This window comes from Quercus robur, chromosome 5, assembly GCF_932294415.1.
Source record: "Quercus robur chromosome 5, dhQueRobu3.1, whole genome shotgun sequence".
Lineage (NCBI taxonomy): Eukaryota > Viridiplantae > Streptophyta > Magnoliopsida > Fagales > Fagaceae > Quercus > Quercus robur.
Window position 1 is genome coordinate 68,551,673 of NC_065538.1, and position 21,847 is coordinate 68,573,519.

The window sequence follows — 21,847 nt, forward strand, 5'->3', positions numbered from 1 at the left end:
GTATCAATTCTTTACGAATCAAAATAAAATATAACAAAATTATGGTATTACAAAAATGTTGTACCATGATGTTGTGTTTCTAGAAAAAGTGTCAATGCCAAAGAAACTGTGAACTTTGTTTACTGAACTGAATATTTTTTGCTTTCACTTGCTTCCTTTTTTTCATTTTTAAACTTGGCTGGTAAATTGTTCCATTGAACACGCTTTTTATTTTTTATTCTTTTATATACATCTAAGCTACCTATATACAAAAAGTGTCAATACCAAAGAAACAGTGAATTGGGTTTATTCAACTCTTTCCGCTTTCACTTGCTTTTTTTTTTTTTTTTTTTCATTTTCAAATTTGATTGGTAAATTGGCCTAGTGAACAAGCTTTTTATTTTTTCTTATTTTATATAAATATGAGCTACTCTAAAAAAATAAAATATTAACACAATAAATTGATACAATATTTTCACAATTGTTGAGGTATTAATTCCTTATAGGCCAAAATAAAATAATAAAATATCATATTGGAACCAATCACAGCAAAAAATAAAGGTATTGTAAAAAAAAAAAATGCAACATCAATAACTTTTTTCGAAACACTTTCATAACAAAGCATAAGAGGTAAATTGTTATTGGTTCAAATTAAATTTACCGAATGAAATTACGTTTTTGCACTCCAATAATAACCCATAACAACACACTACTTATGATTTGTTGTGAAAATGTTGTAGACATTGCATTTCTCTTGTGAAAATATTAAAACAATTTGTTGTCATCAAAATATTTTTACAACTACTAATGTATCAATTCTTTACGAATCAATATAAAATATTACAAAATTATGGTATTATGAAAATGTTGTCCTATGATGTTGTGTTTGTAGAAAATGTGTCAGTGCCAAAGAAACAGTGAACTTTGTTTACTGAACTCTTTTCGCTTTCAGTTGCTTCTCTTTGTTTTTCATTTTTAAACTTGGTTGGTAAATTGGCTCATTGAACACGCTTTTTATTTTTTATTCTTTTATATACATCTGAGCTACCTATATACAAAAAGTGTCAATACCAAAGAAACAGTGAATTGGGTTTATTCAACTCTTTCCGCTTTCACTTGCTTTTTTTTTTTTTTTTTTTTTTTTCATTTTCAAATTTGATTGGTAAATTGGCCTAGTGAACAAGCTTTTTATTTTTTCTTATTTTATATAAATATGAGCTACTCTAAAAAAATAAAATATTAACACAATAAATTGATACAATATTTTCACAATTGTTGAGGTGTTAATTCCTTATAGGCCAAAATAAAATAATAAAATATCATATTGGAACCAATCACAGCAAAAAATAAAGGTATTGTAAAAAAAAAAAAAAAATGCAACATCAATAACTTTTTTCGAAACACTTTCATAACAAAGCATAGGAGGTAAATTGTTATTGGTTCAAATTAAATTTACCGAATGAAATTACGTTTTTGCACTCCAATAATAACCCATAACAACACACTACTTATGATTTGTTGTGAAAATGTTGTAGACATTGTATTTCTCTTGTGAAAATATTAAAACAATTTGTTGTCATCAAAATATTTTTACAACTACTAATGTATCAATTCTTTACGAATCAATATAAAATATTACAAAATTATGGTATTATGAAAATGTTGTCCTATGATGTTGTGTTTGTAGAAAATGTGTCAGTGCCAAAGAAACAGTGAACTTTGTCTACTGAACTCTTTTCGCTTTCAGTTGCTTCTCTTTGTTTTTCATTTTTAAACTTGGCTGGTAAATTGGCTCATTGAACACGCTTTTTATTTTTTATTCTTTTATATACATCTGAGCTACCTATATACAAAAAGTGTCAATACCAAAGAAACAGTGAATTGGGTTTATTCAACTCTTTCCGCTTTCACTTGCTTTTTTTTTTTTTTTTAATTTATTTATTTCATTTTCAAAATTGGTTGGTAAATTGGCCTCTTGAACACGCTTCTTATTTTTATTATTTTATATACATATGAGCTACTCTAAAAAATAAAATATTAACACAATAAATTGATACAATATTTTCACAATTGTTGAGGTATTAATTCCTTATAGGCCAAAATAAAATAATAAAATATCTTATTGGAACCAATCGTAGCAAAAAATAAAGATATTGTAAAAAAAAAAATGCAACATCAATAATCTTTTTCGCAACACTTTCATAACAAAGCGTAGGAGGTAAATTGTTATTGGTTCAAATTAAATTTTTCGAATGAAATTACGTTTTTGCACTCCAATAATAACCCATAACGACACACTACTTATGATTTGCTGTGAAAATGTTGTAAACATTGCATTTCTCTTGCGAAAATATTAAAACAATTTGTTGTCATCAAAATATTTTTACAACTACTAATGTATCAATTCTTTACGAATCAATATAAAATATTACAAAATTATGGTATTATGAAAATGTTGTCCAATGATGTTGTGTTTGTAGAAAATGTGTCAGTGCCAAAGAAACAGTGAACTTTGTTTACTGAACTCTTTTCGCTTTCACTTGCTTCCTTTTTTTCATTTTTAAACTTGGTTATTAAGTTGGCCCATTGAACACGCTTTTGATTTTTTATTCTTTTATATACATCTGAGCTACCTATATACAAAAAGTGTCAATACCAAAGAAACAGTGAATTGGGTTTATTCCACTCTTTCCGCATTCACTTGCTTTTTTTTTTTTTTGTCATTTTCAAATTTGGTTGATAAATTGTCCTATTGAACAAGCTTTTTATTTTTTTATTATTTTATATACATATGAGCCACTCTAAAAAAATAAAATATAAACACAATAAATTGATACAATATTTTCACAATTGTTGAGGTGTTAATTCCTTATTAGCCAAAATAAAATAATAAAATATTATATTGGAACCAATCACAGCAAAAAATAAAGGTATTGTAAAAAAATTGCGACATCAATAATATTTTTCGCAACACTTTCATAACAAAGCATAGGAGGTAAATTGTTATTGGTTTAAATTCAAATTTACGAATGAAATTACGTTTTTGCACACCAATAACAACCCGTAACAACACACTACTTATGATTTGATGTGAAAATATTCATGTAACAAATTACTTGATGTAAAATGCATTACTTTGAATTCACCACTTATATAAAAAATAAACTTAGTTAAACTTGTTAATACTTATTCAATAATTTTAAAATTATACGAATCCTAACATTGCTATCTAAAACAAAATAATACAATGATAAGTAAAACAAATACACAAATTTTATTTTTACACAATATCAACGTCCCAAAATATAATACAAAATTACAAATGGCTTATTGGATAACTCATTTGGCAAAGAATAAAAACATATAAGAATTTTACAATCTTGAAAATTAATTTTATAATCTATTATCAATTGTGGTTGACACTCTATTTCAATTTAAGATATACATTAAAGTTTGATTGGTTACTTATTTATACATGGTCTTTTTTATGAATATCATATCATTATTAAGCAACACACATTCTAGGAAATATTATAATTTATTTTGAAAAGCCATTTATTTTGGACATAAATTGTTAAAAAATAGGTCTAAGCATTCATAATTTATGCTAATTTGATACTTTGGCTTCACTATTTTCACACTCGTAAATGTTTCTCATACATGTTTACAATTTTAAATCTATGTTTTTAACTCTACTATAACAGATTATCTTGACATGTATTTTACTATTTGATATCTAAAAATCTTTACTCACTACAGAATGCTCAACCATTCATCTTTCAATTAATTTGCATGCAGTTATTTAAATGTCTCAATTGTTTCTTTAAACCTCACAACAAACAATTAAACCAATATTTTCTTAATTAAATTTTTTTTTGCCAAAAAAAAAATTTTAAATGGTTGTCAGGTTAACCCGCAAAATACACGGGTCATGTCACAAGTCAACCCGATTTAGTTTCAGGTCAAAAAACATGGGTTGTTTAGGGTCGGGTTAGAAAATTCTGACCCGTTTTGCCATATCTAAGAGAGAGGAACAAATGGGTATAGGTTTTTCTATATAAAGGGGGCTTTAACATGTCGATCGAAGACCACAAAACTACGCAGGTCTACTTTTGTTCATCTTGTCTTGTAGGCCAATTCCACATTGGTCTGAAGTTCCAGACACACAACACACCTGCTTTGAGTGCTACAGCATTGAGAAGTGCAAGACCACAATATCTTGAGGTAGCCTCATATGTATATAATGTAAATGGTCATTTAGAAGTTCTTTTTCGAGTATATACATTTATATTAAACGAATATATCTTTGGCATAAAGGGTTATGATTATTTTGTACAATCCTAACTTTGATGTTAAAATTATGAGTGCTGAAAGATTGGTCATAATCACTGGTAGCCGTGCAGTTCTATTGAAGCTAAAACAGAATGTGGAGGCTGAAGATAGGAGAGGGTAGCAATGGCCCTTACCTCTTTAGCACAAATAACTTTGCTGGAAGACAAACATGGGTGTTTGACCCTGAAGCTGGTACCCCAGAAGAGCGAGCTGAGGTTGAAGAGGCTCGCCAAAATTTCTACAAGAATAGACGTCAAGTCAGGGCCAGCAGTGATCTTCTATGGCGAATGCAGGTACCCTTCAAGCCTCCTATCCTCCTAGCTCTCCTCTCTCTATTCTATACTAATATGGTTTTCTCCACAGTCCAAGTAGTGATTTTTGCTTTTTTAGCTAAAAGAGTTTTTAATTTTGTATTTTGTATTTTGTATGGTCAAATCCTATACATCCTATATATAGAAGTTCAACCATTGCATTGTATTTTTCACTTATTATTATTATTATTTTTAGTAATAATCGCATCTTTATAGTTATAGATTCCCTTCCTCCATTTGTTTTTGAAAGTAAGCTAGATCATTTACGAGTCAAATTTTGTTTTTCTGAATCAAGGTTAATTTACTTGATATATAACTATTACTTTCTTCTTCTTTTCCTGTTTTCCTTCGTTATTATGAAACGGGGGAAAGCCGGAATTTTAATTGAGGTGAGTCAAAGTTTGAAAATACTTTTTTCCATAAAAATCCAAACTAATATCCATAACCTAAGGCTACAACATTACTCAATATTGTTAACATTTTTACATATTTCAAAAATCTAATCGTTGGATTGCATGTTCTTTGCGCTCTTAATACGCAAGTCAAATTTTGTGCCAATAGGGTATTATTTACTATAATCTATACGATTATATTTTATGCATAATTTTAAACTACAAAACTTGCAATTTAAACAATTTCTTGATGACATTACTATTGATCTTTAATTTTCTAGAAATTTTACAAGCATAGAGGAGATATGAAGAAAATGTAATTCAACAGTGGATTTGTCGAAATTCACCTCCAATAAAAAGATATTGAATAAGGTTGTGGCCTTAAACTACGACGAATTTTGTAACTAAATTTTATCAAAAAAAAAAAAAAATTAATGAGAGAAGTAGGCCAAAAGAATAAATAAGTATTAAGTTAATGATAAAATTTAGTTACAAAATTGGTTGTAACCTAAAACTACAACCTTACTCAATAAAATAAGCATTACAACATATTTTAAAAATCTAATAACTAAATTACAGATTATTTACTCTCTTAATACACATGTCAAATTTTGTGTCAATCGGATATTATTTACTATATGATTTATAAGCTTATATTTTATACGTAATTTTAAATTACAAAAATTTTCAGTTTAAACAATTTATTAATGATATAGCTATTGATCTTTAATTTTCTAAAATTTTTGCAAGTATAGAGGATATAAGAAGAAGATGTAATCCAATGGTAGATTTGTCAAAATTTCACCTCCAAAATATATTAAGGTTGTAGTTTAAGGCTACAACCAATTTCGTAGTTAAATTTTGTCCTTAAGTTTAAATGGCACAGCCACCAAAGCAATTTAATGCTTTTGAATTAAACTCAGTGAAAGCTCAGATTTGTGTAAAAACACAAGAGCTTGTTTAGACCTTCAAATTAAAATTACGGTTAGATAGCTTTTACTCTAACTTATACTAAGTGTGGAACAAGATTAAAGAAGCGCAAACAATCGTTATCATTACCCTAAGCCATATTCATCTATTATCAACAATAAAAGGAAAGCTTAAGAGTAGGGAAAAGAGATGCAAACACTAGATAACACCGAGACATGTTGTCAAAGAGGAAACCGAAGAACTCGGCGAAAAACCTCTCTGCGACCCTCCAAGTCGAAATCAATCCACTAGAGAGTAAAGTTGGAGTACATGAATAACAAAAAACCCTCCAAGCCTAGTCTACCACATGTACTTGAGCCCTCCAAGCTCCTGCTACCAACTGACTTCTCGGAGCCTTGTCTTCTCTAACTTTTTGGATCCCACAATTTAGCCCGATTGCATCCGCCAATGAATGACTCCTTTCAATGCTTCCAAACAGCACCAAAATCTCACTTTACACTCAGTATGAGTGTGGTAAGTGTTTGTGCTAGCAACCTCTCAAGGATATAGAGATGGAAAGGTAGGAGTTGAGGAAAACCACAAGGAAATGTGTAGATGATTGTGGGTATGACAATCTCTAACTCTCAAGTGTATTTTTTAGGGTTTTCTCTCTGAAAAGCACTCCTTACAATTTGTGGGTAATGAGGGTATATAAAGTGTGGGTAAGGACTTGGTAAAGCAAAACTTCACTTTTTACCAAACAGAAAGTTTAACGAGTCCTTCGTGGGTTGACCTTACCCGTGAGACACATGCGAAAACCTCTAGCCTGGCATAACTCATCATCTTCCAGTCATGTGCTTTACACGTGGCTCTTTCGCGGGTAAACTTCTTGTGAGACACTTGCAAAAACCACTTGTTCGTCCTTTGAAGCTTGAGTCTTCACACTATCTCACACTCATCCCTTACAATTAGAAGCCAACATACATATAGGGAAAAATGATTGAAGAAATTACAATCAAATTTGGCACGGAATTAAAGTACACACAAAATAGTTGTCAATCACAACTTTACACTCAAGTACAATCCCCAAAATATAGAGTGATTTTAAGACCACAAACTATTCCACAACTTTAACGTGACATACTATAAGTGATTGTCTATCACTTACACATGAATTCGCCATTTTTTTCCATGACTCACACTCTGCCACATTGTAGTTGTTGCACAAAAGTTATGTAATAATTTGTAGTAATAGATATTTTTCCAAAATAAAATACATTAGGTAAATATGGCAAAACGGGTTAAAATTTGCTGACCCAACTCGAAAATATCTAACTCAAATCCAAATATTTTTACTCAAAGCAAAACTAGTTGACTAGTGACCCGACCCAACTTCTTTTCTTTTTTTTTGGGCAGATCAACCTGAACTCGACCCATTTTTAAAACATTTTTTTTTTTGGTAGAAAAAAATTAAGACATTATTGATTTAATTGTTTGTTGTGAGTTTTACAGTATACAAGTCAAACTCAATTAGCAATATGTAATGAACATTATTATTATTAATTTTTTATAAAAAAAACGTACATCAATTTTTTTACCATATTTAGATAATGCCATTCAGAAATATATATTTAACATCATTTAGATAATGACTTTAAGGAAACATTTGAGAACTTTACATAACTGCATGCAAATAAATCGAAATATGAATGATTGAGGCATTCTGTAATGTGTAAAGATTTTAAATATCAAATAACAAAATACATGCCAAGATAATCTGGTTACAGTAAAGTTAAAAACATATATTTAAAATTATAGACATAGCTGAGAAACATTCAATAGTGTGAAAAGAGTGAAGCCAAAATATATGAATGAAATTAGCATAAATTATGGATGCTTAGTCCTATTTTTTAACAATTCAAATCTAAAATAAACGGCTTTTCAAAATAAATTATTTTATTTTCTAGAGTGTGTGTTGCTTAACAATGACATGGTTTTCATAAAAGAGACCATGTATTAATAAGTAAACAATCAAATTTTAATGTACATTCTCAATTTGAAATAGAGTGCCAACCACAATTGATATTAGAATTTAAAATTAGCTTTCAAGATTGAAAATTTCTTACATGATTTAATTCTTTATCAAATTAGTTATCCAATAAGGCATTTGCAATTTTGTTTTATGTTTTGGGATGTTGATATTGTGTAGAAATGAAACTTGTGTGTTTGTTTTAATTATCTTTTGTGCTATTTTGTTTTAGTTAGTTATGTTGGAATTTGTATAATTTTAAAATTATTGAATAAGTATTAATTTGTTTAGCTGAACTCATTCTTAATATTAGTTTTGAATTAAAAGTAATGCATTTTATATTAAGTAATTTGCTGCATTACTTTCCAAATGGCAAATGCATTAATATCGATGTACCCAACCCACAATCTGATGAACTCGACCCGTCCCTAACCCACTTAAAATGAATTACTTTTACCTGCAATTTGGTTGGCCCAACCTAAACTACTCGTTTGCCACGTCTAATCTCCTAATAAAATTTGCTGCAATTAAATTCAAGCAGGAGGGATACTAAAAAGCAATCACATATGTGGATATGGACATATTCAATCACACAAGTAAACAATTTATAATAAGTAGAAATAGGGTCTTATTAATGGGTGTTCTTAGGGCATTCTTAAATTTTAGGCAACATTTAACACAATTTTTATGAGAAATATAAAAAACCGTCAAAATAGTTAATTTCTTTTTTCTATCCCCATAAAATGTTTTTAAAGATATTTCCTAAATCAATGCACTAAAAACATCCATTAACTTTTACAAAGAAAAGTTTTTTTCACCAAGATCCTCAACACATAAGCCAAAGAAACATAATAGCATCTAAAAAGATTTCTTAAAAAAAATAAAAAATAAAAAAATCTCATAGATACTTTATCACTTTCACATGAAAATATCTCTAATTCCAATATTATTTAACTAGACTCATCTCATGCACCTTTGTGCATGTAATAATGCCATGAATGATGAATGTAAAACCAAAAATCCATCAAAATAGCTCAAAATATCTCAACATTACAAAGGAATCAAATACATACCTCAATAGAAATTAAGACCAAGCTTGTAGCTAGTCAACAATCTCTGTCTCTCTCACCAAGCTCTCTACCAACAACACACACCTTTAAATACAAACCTCAATAAAAATTCACTTCTCCATAGAAATTAGATATAATGTACCTTTAAATATTGAAATTTAGCAAATTTTAAAGGTTCTTGCGTTTGATTTTGACATGAAAGTGGTGGGTTTGTTAAATCAAAATGAATATGTGAAGTAGGAAGGTGGGAGATGTGATATGCAAATGGGTGGTAAGAATAAAAGTTTTTTTTTTTTTTTTTCCTTTTGTATGTGATAGTGGCTAAAGGGAGTTGAGACAGTAGTGGGTCGTAGTAGTTATTTTACATTGCTATCCCTAGTATGGATGCAAATTTAATGTGTTCAAATGAGGGAAATTTTGTACGGTAAGAAATTGAAAACCAATTGGGCATTTGAATTTATCGATTGGGATAAGAATTGTGATAAATAAATAAAAAAAACAAAAAAAAAACTAATTATTATTATTATTATTATAAAACATAATTGAAACAAAAATAAAAATAAAAAATTGTTTTTAGCTAAATACGTTTTAGTATATATATATATATATTTTTTTTTTTTTCATTTTGTACGTGAGAGGTGGTGGGTTCTTTTTTTTGAAGAACTAAATTTGTAATTTTCTTTTTGATAAACATAATCGAAGTATTTGAATTCAAATTGATAATAGATACAAATAGGAATCAGACTTTTTTTTTTTTTTTTTTTTTGAAGCCGATAAGAATTAGACATTTGAATACAAGTTGATGGTGAGAATAAGGTTTTTTTTTTTTTTTGGTATTTTTTTCTCTTTGATAAACATAATTAAAGTATTTGAATTATTATTTTTTTTGATAAAACATAGTTGATACAAAAAAACATTTGTTTTTAGCTAAATACGTTTTGGTATATATATATATATATTTTTTTGGAATGCATTTTTTTTTTCATTTTTCATTTTGTACGTGAGAGGTAGTGGGCTCTTTTTTTTTTTGAAGAAGTAAATTTGTATTTTTCTTTTTGATAAACATAATTAAAGTATTTGAATTTAAATAGATAACAAATACAGATAGGAATAAGACATTTGAATACAAATGAATGGTGATAATAAGGTTTTTTTTTTTTTTTTTTTTTTTTTTTGTACATGCATGAGAGGTAGTGGTTTTTTGTTTTTGTTTTTGTTTTTTTTTTTTTTTTTTCTCTTTGATAAACATAATTAAAGTATTTGAATTCAAATAGATAACAAATACAAATAGGGATTAGACATTTGAATACAAATGGGTGAAGAGAAAAACTTTTTTTTTCCTTGTATATATGTACATAATTGAATTTTTTTTTTTTTTTTCCTTTTGTAGGTGAGAGGTAGTGGTTTTTTTTTTTTTTTTTTTTTTTTTTTTTTTTTTTTTTTTTCTCTTTGATAAACATAATTGAAGTATTTGAATTTAAATAAATAACAAATATAGATAGGGATCAAACATTTAAATACAAATGGGTGGAGAGAGAAATAGAATTTCCTTGTGTATACGTACATAATTGAATTTTTTTTTTTTTATAAAACATAATTGAAGTATTTGAATTCAAATAAATAACAAATACAAATAAGAATCATATATTTGAATTTTTTTGGTATGTGAGATAGAATTACTCGTTCAACCTTTTTGCTTTTTTGTAGGGGAGAAAAACTTTTTTTTTTCTTGTGTACGTACATAATTGTTTTTTTTTATAAAACATATTTGAAGTATTTTTTTTTTTTTATAAAAAATAATTGAAGTATTTGAATTTTTTTTTTTTTTTTTTTTAGAAAATTTCAACTTATAGCGTCCGTTCTTGATAATAGCACTTTATCATCAGATCAAGACACCAATCAATTTTTGGTGTAGGCGGGGATTGAATCTCAAATCTCTTATACAACCATCAGAGACTTTACCAGTTGAGCTAACTGGAACCCACCAGTATTTGAATTCAAATAGATAACAAATACAGATAAGAATCAAATATTTGAAAAAAAAAATTTGTACATGAGATAGAATTACTCGTTTAACCTTTCTGCTTTTTTGTAGGAAATAAAATTAAACTAAAGAATATGTTATTTCAGAATTTGTATGAGGATATTTTGGTACGCCAAAAGTTAAAGACGAAATAAGGGAATCCTCTTATTAGTAGTATAGATTAATACTAACATAAATTTAGTTAGCCATAGCTGAACATGCGTCAACTCCATTAGGACCTTTAATTCCATATGGATATTGTTCGTTTTGAAAAATAAAGAATAAATATATTAAAAAAAATTAAAATCAATTTAAGAGAAAACCCCCTATTGATTACACCTAAAACTTAAGCGATCGTAATCATTTGATCACATCAAGAAATTAAAACTTTGAACCTGCAACTGGAAACCTTAATTTCATATGTGAACCTTAAATTTGAGATCAAAGTACTTAGATCATTGGAAGCCACAAATTATTCTAATTCCTAATCATAAATTCAAAATGTTTTCAATTCATTGATTACTCTCAAATGAGTCAAATCTATATTTATTTTACCCAATTAAAGTTTAAAAAAAAAAACCTAATCTTTTTTTTTAGAAAACAAAATAGAAAAACCTAATTAGATGTACTGGTTACATATTATGGATCCAATTGTATTTAAACATTACAAGAACGAAAAGCCCTAATTTAATGTAATAAATATAATACCTAAAGATACAATTCATTAGATCGACTTAACCAAAACATAATCTAACCTAAGAGTTATGAATTTTAATTAGGATCCATAGTTTTTCTTCTTAAGCATTCAATTTAATGGTTTAACGTCCAGAACACAAAAATCCCCTATTTATGCATAAAACTTAAAAGTTTATAGCCGAAACATAAAAATGACAGTCTAGCCCTAGAGTTGAAATCTCTCAAGAATTCCTATCAAAGCACTAAGAAAAAGTGAATTGGATTAGTTAAAAGGGAAAAAAACTAGCAAACCTTGGTATCTTTTAGTGTTCAAGTGAATTGGTTAAAAAGTGTCATTGTTCAATGAAATTCTATGGTATTAGTCAGTTTTGCTACTGCTCATACTTCTAGAGCCTTAGATATTGTTGACACTGACACCATCCTTTCTTTAATTTACAAAATTATTGCAGTTTTTGAGAGAGAAAAACTTCAAACAAACAATTCCACCAATAAAGATTGAGGATGGAGAAGAAATCACAGATGAAAAGGCCACAAATGCATTGAGGAGGGCTGTCCATTTCTTTGCGGCCTTGCAGTCTAGTGATGGTCACTGGCCCGCTGAAAATGCTGGCCCTATGTTTTTCGTTCCACCCATTGTGAGTTATATTGTTGTCATTATTGTTCAATATTGTGATCATCATAGACTAGTTAATGACATGCCTGCCACTGAATTATTTTGCTGTTCATCTTCATCTAACAGCTAATTGTCTATATTAAATCCAAAAATATGCAGGTAATATGTTTCTACATTACAGGACATATTAATACCATGTTCCCTGCTGAATATCGAAAAGAAATCCTTCGTTACGTATACAATCATCAGGTACATATTCTTTGATGTTTTATAGAATAAGTAATTAGAGTTTTTGTGGAATTTGTTACTTTAGTCTTTCATTTCTTCTTCTTTTAATTTTTTTTTTTTTTTTATAAGTTCCAACTTAATGTATAGCAACTATGCTAAAAAATATTTAGCAAAAGGCTATGTTATAAATTTATCATTATTAATTAGAATGAAGATGGTGGCTGGGGATTACACTTAGAAGGTCACAGCATCATGTTCTGCACAGTTCTCAACTACATTTGTATGCGTATACTTGGGGAAGGACCTGACGGTGGTCAGGACAATGCTTGTGCAAGAGCACGGAAGTGGATCCTTGATCGTGGTGGTGTTACACACATACCCTCTTGGGGAAAGATCTGGCTTTCGGTATGTCTTTTCCTGCAAAGTTTCACATCAAATTATGTTGGGAATAATTCTATTTAACTGTGAATAAATTGCAGCAAGCACAGCGGAAGTACAACCATACAAGAACACAAAGATTTACGTGGAAACTCTTTATCTTTGAAGGGAAAGACCTCGGGACACACTCCGAATAATTTCACTATATTAAATAGAGATTACAACACTTAGAGATACAACTGGAGGAAAGAAAAAACTCTCTTTTTCTTTTCATTCACTACTATCTTCCTCACTATGTATCTCTCACAATTTTCTCTTGCTCTCTGTATTTTTCTCTTCTCTTTTGCTTGCTCTCACTCACGCAGTTCTCCAAGACTGTACTGTCCTCAGTCTCACTCACTGGGACTTCTCTTCACTCTGCTGCTCCCAATGACCAATTGGTCTTTCCCTTTATTTCTTCACCTTTTTCTTCTTTTCTTCCTTCCACACTCTTCAAATCAAGTCACAATAAATGCAAGCACACAAGCCTTGACTTTTGTACATGATATATTGATATTAGACAAAAAGGATGAATTCAATTCTTCTCTTCACTTGGCCGAATGTCCTTGTGTTTTCTTCAGCCAATTTTTCTTCTTCCTTCAGTGTGTCCCACACGCTTAATGTCAAGTATCATTAAGAGACATGGTTGGCATGAACACTTTAGAGAGAAGCTCATTAAATGAGCTATCAAGTGTGGGCTGGAACCCACATGTGCCACACAACCAACAAATTATAGTTATACAATGATAATAATTTGTATTGTAAATTAAAATCTAATTGTTGCTTTCACCAAGAATGATGACTATTTGCTGGTAATTAACTCTATTATGCAATGTTGTAGATACTTGGCATGTTTGAATGGACTGGATGCAATCCAATGCCCCCAGAATTTTGGCTCCTTCCTTCTTTTCTTCCCATTCATCCAGGTTCATACAATATGTACTTATTGCTTCATTAAATATATCATATTATACAATTCTATTTAATTTAGATCTTTATTACATAGTGGAATATTTTTTAACACAGTTAGGATAATGTAGAAATAAGGTTTGCCCCTCTATTAGATGCCTCTGCCACTTTTGAGGATTTACTCTTCTTCGACAATAGAACTTTCTATTTTTTTATTTTAATTAAAACTATATCAAGGATTTTTTGTGCCTAAACTGTAGCCAAAATGTGGATCTATTGTCGGTTGGTGTACATGCCTTTTTCGTACTTATACGGGAGAAGATTTGTTGGTCCAATTACACCTCTAATTCTTCAATTAAGGGAGGAGCTCTATACTCAGCCTTACAATGAAATTAAATGGATGAAAGTGCGGCATCTGTGCGCGAAGGTGAGTTTACCTAATTTTCTCCACATGGTCGATACGTGTGCATTCGCATATAGGCTCTTAATAATTTCTTCACATGCATTGGTTCTTCAAAACTATTCTTACAGGAGGATCTCTACTTTCCCCATCCTTGGATACAAGATCTACTTTGGGATAGTTTATACATATTAACTGAGCCTCTTCTTACATGTTGGCCCTTAAATAAGTTGGTCAGAGAGAAGGCTCTTCATGTAACAATGAAGCATATTCATTATGAAGATGAGATTAGTCGATACATTACTGTCGGAGTTGTGGAAAAGGTAATTCGATTCTATAGTCAAGAATAGCAATTAACATGGCTAACTTAGGCTTTATAACATCAATACTAATGCCATTTGCACTTAACAGGCAATATGTATGCTTGCTTGTTGGGTTGAAGATCCAAATGGGGATTATTTCAAGAAACATCTTGCTAGGATGAAAGAATTCATATGGATTGCTGAAGATGGAATCAAGATGCATGTTAGTACACATGTTTAATTTCTGTAAAACAATTGTGGAACATTTTACCTTTTTTTTTTTTTTTTGCTGAATGGAACATTTTACTTATTTCTTGAAGTTAGATTTGAGTTTATATTGAACAATCAATGATGATATTCTTTAAAATAATTCTTTTATAGAGTTGGTTATGTAATCAGTATATACATTTATATAGATTAATTTATGTCAATTTGAGTATAAGCCCAATTTTAGTATACATAGCTCCGCTTTACATTTTTATCTGTTAAAGGACATTGCAAGAAATATAGGAATTGTTGACCTTGATATATGTCATCTATATGCAGAGTTTTGGTAGTCAATTGTGGGATGCGAGCTTGACTATTCAAGCTCTTCTTGCTAGTGATCTCACTAGTGAAATTGGACCTGTATTGGCAAGAGGGCACAACTTCATAAAAATATCTCAGGTATGATTTTCAATTCTTAAAAAATGTCATTACCCAGTATTGATTCAAATATCTCAGATATGATTTTCAATTCTTAAACATTGCAAAGGTCAGGGACAATCCTTTTGGAGACTTTAAAAGAATGTATCGTCACATTTCTAAAGGATCATGGACTTTCTCTGATCAAGATCAAGGATTACAACTTTCTGATTGCACTGCAGAAGCTTTGAAGGTAACTAACTTTGTTTAATACTTGATTGAGATCTAGTGTTTCCCTTTACCCATAATCAATTGATTTGTCACCAATTCTCCTTTGTTTTACAGTGCTGCTTGCTTTACTCAATGATGCCACCAGAGGTTGTTGGTGAGAAAATGGAACCTGAGCGGTTGTTTGATGCTGTGAATATCCTACTTTCCTTACAGGTGGAGATTAACTTTCCCTAGTGGTGTATCTTTATGCATACTTATTTTGAATTTGTAGGCATGTATAGTTCATTTATGTTACATTATTACAATATTTCTACAACCATAACTTTTCCCACAACTATTCTATGTGACTAAGTGTGAGTGGTGGAGAAAAAGTAATGGGTCAATATAAATGTGATAGGCAACCAAACAGTGTTTACCACATAAGATAGTTTTGCTCAATGGTGTGGTAAATGTTGTGGTTTTAGAATAACTAACATTATTATGGATCAACAATTTTTAACAAGAAGAAAATTAATTAACCAAATTGAGAGAGACTTTTATTTCTAAAGCTTCTTCCCCAAAATTATCTTTAGTTTTTAGTATTTTCTATTGTTATTAAAAAAATATAAAAATTAACTCTTTATGCATAATGAAATTCACTTTGAAGGAACTTTGTTAATTTTTATTAATTAGTTGTTTGTTTATTTCCTCGTTATTTTACTTTGTTTATGTCGATAATGCAGAGTAAAAATGGTGGTTTAGCAGCTTGGGAGCCTGCTGGAGCTGGGCATTGGTTGGATGTTAGTACCTTAACCATATTGGAATGATGTTGAAAAAGTCTTTTGGAAATACATTAAAATTTTCTATGTCGATAAATTAATGCTTAATTATCTTTTCATCAATATGAGTGGCCCCAATGGATAAATATCACCCTATTGATTAAAAGATGAGAGATAGACTCTTTAGATTATTTGGTCATGTTTATAGGAGAGCGATTAATGCACTAATGAGAAAAAAATGAGTTGATTTAAATTGAGAGAACAAAAAAAGGGAGAGCAATAAAATAATATTAATTAATAGAATTCAGAAAAAGTAAGACATGCCAATTAAGAAAGTAAAACAACATATGAGTCATATGGCTTCAGATAAAATATATTTATTGAAAAAAAAATACATGTGGCTATCGAAACTTACTAGTCTATTGAGGATCCATAGTTGATCCTCACAAATTTTGGAACTAAGTCTTGATTATTGTATCATATATTTATGAAAAATTAATCATTTTTTTTCCCTCTCAGTTGCTTAATCCCATAGAATTCTTGGAGGATATTGTTGTTGAGAATGAGTATGTTGAGTGCACTGCATCGACAATCCAAGCTTTTGTTTTGTTTAAGAAGTTGCACCCAAAGCATAGGAAGAGAGAGATTGACAGCTCCATTAGAAATGCGGTTAGATACATTGAAGACACACAAAGGCCTAATGGTTCGTGGTATGGTTCACTAAATATGTATTATTATAATTATTATTTTGGCTCTATATAGATGTATTTGCTACAAAATAATTTACGTGATGAATCTTCTCTACAGGTATGGATTTTGGGGAATTTGTTTTATATATGGTACATGGTTTGCACTAGGTGGATTGGCTGCGGCTGGCAAGACTTACCACAATTGTCCTACTATTCGCAAAGCTGTTGATTTTCTACTTAGAACACAAAAAGATGATGGTGGTTGGGGTGAAAGCTATCTTTCATGCCCAAACAAGGTAGGGTTTCACCAATCTATAAGCCTTCTGATTTTTTATCTTTTCATAATTAATATCTTTTCATTATGTATGTTAAAATATAAATAAAAATATTTATATATGTAGAAGGAAAAAAAAAGTAAGAAAAGTATTATCGTGATTCCTCTGGATGAGCTAAGTTCATAGAGAAAAGCTTTTAGATGTTAAACCATTAATGTGAAAATATTAGAAAATAAAAAAATATTTTAGAAAATAAAAATAAGATACCATCATTAGGACATGAGAAAAACATTTTGTTACAGATGATTGGTGCTAATATATTATCTTACGAATATTTTAGAAAATAAATAACATTTTATATCCCATTATGAAATAATTACATATTCTAGTGAATCTCGGGGATATGTGACTAGTTCTATATAATATCTTTGACAAAAAGTTAAATAACAAACTCTTTATGCTTAATTATATAGGAATATGTACCTTTAGAAGGAAATCGAACAAATTTGGTACAAACTGCATGGGCAATGATGGGACTTATTCATGCTGGACAGGTTAGTCTAGTTCAAAAATGATTTATTACATTTTGTGGTATCATATGCTTTTCTTGGATAATTCTAATAGATACAATTTTACTTGTAATAGGCTAAAATAGACCCAAAACCTCTACATCGCGCAGCAAAGTTGCTAATCAATTCTCAAATGGAAGATGGTGATTTCCCTCAACAGGTATCTTCTTATTTGGCATTGCTTCAAATAACATAAAGGAAGAAAAAGATATTAACAAGAAAAATTGCACTAAGGAAAATAGTTTTGCCCTTGTCTAGTAAAGTTTGCAGTAGTTTGCACAAAGATCCAACTTATTGAAGCATGACTTTCTATTTCAAAATTCAGATAGAAAGGGGAGAAAGGAAAATTAAAACATGTAGTATATTATGCTTTAGTTTTACTTACAATAATTGTAGTAAGGAAAATTATTGAAGCTTGACTTTCTATTTCAGAATTCATTTTGAAAGGGGAGAAAGGAAAATTAAAATATGTAGTATAATTTGCTTACAATACGTTCTGACCACTTATCACATGTTATGATAGGAAACCACTGGAGTCTTCTTCAAGAACTGCATGTTACACTATGCAGCATATAGAAACATTTTTCCATTGTGGGCACTTGCAGAGTACCGCAAGAGTGTTCCATTGCCATCCAAAACTATGTAACTCAAAGATGCATAGCGAATTGTTAGTTCTGTTGGAACCATTTAGTTTTCTGTGTCTTATCCATCAATAACTTCTCTCTCTCTCTTTCGCATTAATTGATGACTGTATAGAAGTTTATTAAATGCACCTAAATAAATGGGAGTAAGATGTACAATATTATATGAAAAGATTGTTGTTTGAAATGAAACTTTTTTGACGACTACAAAAACTGTCATAAAAATTAGCTTTTTCGATGGCAAATCTCTTTCGTCAATAATTACTCATCAAATATTAAAACATTTTTTACAGCAAATTGAGTCTGTCTAAAATGCCTATTATTTTTGTTGAAAATATGATTTTTTTTGGAGGGAAGTGTTCATTCCTTACTTTTTATGACAGCATAAAAATGTTCGTTGCTAATAAAGTATTATTTACGACGACCAAAGAAAAACCATCGGAATTATTAACACTTGTGATAGATTTTGTGCATCAAAAATGCAAAATATATATTTTTTATGGTGTTAATATTTGTGACAAACATTCTTCCATCATAAATATAAAAGAAGGTATTAGCGACAAACATGAAGCCATCAAAAATGATAAAATGTTTTGGAGGGAAAATTCCCCTCTTACTTTTCACATTTGTGACGACATTTATCCATCACAATTAATTTTTTTATTTTTCTAATTGAGTTTGTATTTGCAACAAACATGTTGACCATCATATATAGTTAATTTGATTTAAAAGAAGAAATGCATTAGTGATGGAATTGGATCCCTCCCAATAAATAATATTTGCGATGGACCTAAGCCATCAACACCGGTAATTTTTTTAAAAGGGGGAATTCATGCCCTTATTTTTCATGTGTTTGATTGTTTTTTTCCATCACTATATATTGCATTGTTATTTGTGATGAATGTTTTAGTCGTTGTTAATATTCAAAATTTTCTTAAGAAAAGAAGGTATTAGTGATGGTAAGGTAAATCTGTCACAATAAAGGTGATTTTCAACAGACATATGGCCGTAAAAAATGGTTATTTTCTTTGAATGGTGAATTTTTCTCAATTTTTTTTTAAAACTCTAGAATTTTTTCTTAATTTTAAAAACTGCACAAAAACGTCTTTCAAGACCCTCCAAGTACTTAAGGGCATTTGGTCATTTCTAAAGTAAAAAGGTATTTTGATCATTTTGAAGCTTTGAGGGTCACTTTGGTCATTTTGTTGGTCTTGGGTTGTATTTTGGTTAAGTTAGAATTTTATGGATATTTTGTAGGTTTTGGGTTGTATTTTGGTTACTTTAGAAGTTTATGAGTATTTCGGTCAATTCCCAGCTTTGATGGGGGTATTTCAGTCATATTGGAAGGTTTAGTAGTTATTATTGGTTATTTGGTAGATTTTATCAATATATGAGACAACGACATGCATCCATCATGCATCAAACTCATATTCAAAGTTTGACTATTATATTTGAAAGCTCGAAATGTGTGAAAACACAAGAGCTTGTTTAGACCCTCAATTGAAATTACAGCTTGGTTGATTTTACACTAACTTAATACTAAGTGCGGAATAGTGTAAACACAAGCATACAAACACGAGAGCTACTCTAATCCATATTTAAAGCAACACAGTAGTAAAATGAAATGAACAAGAGTAGGGAAGAGAGATGCAAACACAGATAACACCGAGACGTGTTATCGAAGAGGAAACCGAAGAACTCGGCGAAAAACCTCTCCGCCGCCCTCCAAGTGGTAATCGATCCACTAGACAATCAGTTGGGATACATGGGTTAGCAAGAGACCTTCCAAGCCTAATCTACCCACTGTACCTAAGCCCTCTAAGCTCCTACTCCAACAAGGCTTTTCGGAACCGTGTCTTGTCTAGCTCTCCGGATCCCGCAACAAGCTCCATGTTGCATCTGCCATCCTTGGCTTTTTCCAATGTTTCTCAGCAGCACCAAAACCTCAATGGACACTCTCAAAAGGTGTGGTAAGTGTTTGGGCTATTGACCTCTCAATGGTATGGAAATGGAGAGGTAGGAGATGAGGAAATTCCACAAACAAATGTGTAGAGAATTGTTGGTATAACAATTTCTAACTCTCAAGTGTTTTAGCTAAGGTTTTCTCTCTGAAGCTCTCCTTCACATTTATAGGTAATATTGGTATATATAGTGAGGGTACAGAAAGTGTGTATCAGACAGTATAGACTGGCAGAACAGAATGTCTCGCGGGTGTCTCACGGGAAGGCCTTACCTGTGAGATACTCGCGAGACACAGCTGTCTCCATCTGTACAGACTCTTCGCATTCCAGTCATGTGCAAGACACATGCTTCACTTCGCGAGAAGCTTAGTCGCGAGATACCAGCGAGAAGTCTTCTGTCTTCACTTGCTTGAGTCTTCACACTCTCTCTCTCTAGCACACAACCCTTACAATCAAATCCCACAATAAATATAGGGTACACAAGATTGAAAATAATTACAATCAAATTTGGCACGGAATAAAAGCCAACAAAATACAAATTTGTAAATCGCAACTTTACAATATTGAAACAGTGGGGTAAGATATGGGTTTTGGAAAATTTTGAGCTTAATTAAACGGTTGGATTATGTGAACGAGGTTAATCATAGTTTCTTATTGGGTGGGTATAACGACACATGGCCATCATGCGACAGACTGAGATTCAAAATCTAACCTTTGGATTGGCAAAATGTAGTGAGATATTTGTGTTTGCAAAGTATTGTGACAATCAGACGGTTAGATTATGAGAACAAAGCGTTATCAAATCTTGCGAAACTTCGTCAAAGTGTTGACACCCCATTTTGCAACCTGCATTTAACCTCACATGGAGGGTAAAAGGGTAATTTCGCCTTGGAAATATGTATATTGATTCTGGTCATTAGATCCTTAATTTCATTTCACCAAAATGATCTTGATGTTGTGATGATCAAATCAACTGGTCATAAGCCCTAATCGGACCACCAAATTGAAAGTTATCATAAAATCAAGTTTTAATGGCTGAGATACTATCACAAATTGAGTCCGACTATATGTGATTATGAAAAATTGATTCAAATTGGTTATAATTATAATCAATTTGAGATTAATGATGTGTCCTAATTTGATTGGTTAGGACTACATTTTATAGTAAGGTTGCACACACCTAATTAATTAGATAGTTAAACATTAATTATTCAATGAGTAATTTGTGTAATTTTTTTTTATTAGGGTACATTTGGAACTAATTAAGTCTGAAATGGGAGTGATTGGAGCCTATTAATGTTAATTGGAAGCTAATTTGAGACCTATTAATGTTAATTGTGCTGAAATTATTTTCTAACAAATGATCTATGCTCACCATTTTGTTGATATCTCTCAGAATATTTAAAATCTGTGAATTAGGTTAATTTTCCCAAAAACTAAACATCCGGGGCTTTTATTTGAGCACAAGAACGAGATAGTTCTAATCAGA

The 21,847-nt window shown here is 30.3% G+C and overlaps 1 protein-coding gene across 2 annotated transcripts; it reads left to right on the forward strand.

Annotated features, from left to right (window-relative positions):
- The first annotated feature begins 4,072 nt into the window (after positions 1-4,072).
- Positions 4,073-18,556, forward strand: LOC126726818 (beta-amyrin synthase-like). Of its 2 annotated transcripts, none has more exons than XM_050432184.1 (18): positions 4,073-4,203; positions 4,375-4,604; positions 12,191-12,376; positions 12,514-12,603; positions 12,790-12,987; positions 13,841-13,925; positions 14,169-14,335; positions 14,440-14,631; positions 14,720-14,833; positions 15,157-15,276; positions 15,365-15,487; positions 15,580-15,678; positions 16,188-16,244; positions 16,743-16,933; positions 17,031-17,208; positions 17,661-17,741; positions 17,833-17,916; positions 18,280-18,556. In XM_050432184.1, the coding sequence occupies exons 2-18, from the start codon at positions 4,404-4,406 to the stop codon at positions 18,400-18,402; spliced, it is 2,289 nt and encodes a 762-aa protein (XP_050288141.1). In that variant the 5' UTR covers positions 4,073-4,203; positions 4,375-4,403; the 3' UTR covers positions 18,403-18,556. The 2 variants fall into 2 exon arrangements, with proteins under 2 accessions (XP_050288141.1, XP_050288142.1); XM_050432185.1 differs by having other exon boundaries at positions 4,076-4,203; positions 4,383-4,604.
- The last annotated feature ends 3,291 nt before the right edge of the window (positions 18,557-21,847 follow it).

Coding starts and splice junctions, on each gene's coding strand:
- LOC126726818 (XM_050432184.1), top strand. CDS start 4,404: ATGTGGAGGCTGAAGATAGGAGAGGGTAGCAATGGCCCTTACCTCTTT. Junction 14,632..14,719: donor CTGTCGGAGTTGTGGAAAAG/GTAATTCGATTC, acceptor TGCACTTAACAG/GCAATATGTATGCTTGCTTG. Junction 15,679..16,187: donor ATATCCTACTTTCCTTACAG/GTGGAGATTAAC, acceptor TCGATAATGCAG/AGTAAAAATGGTGGTTTAGC.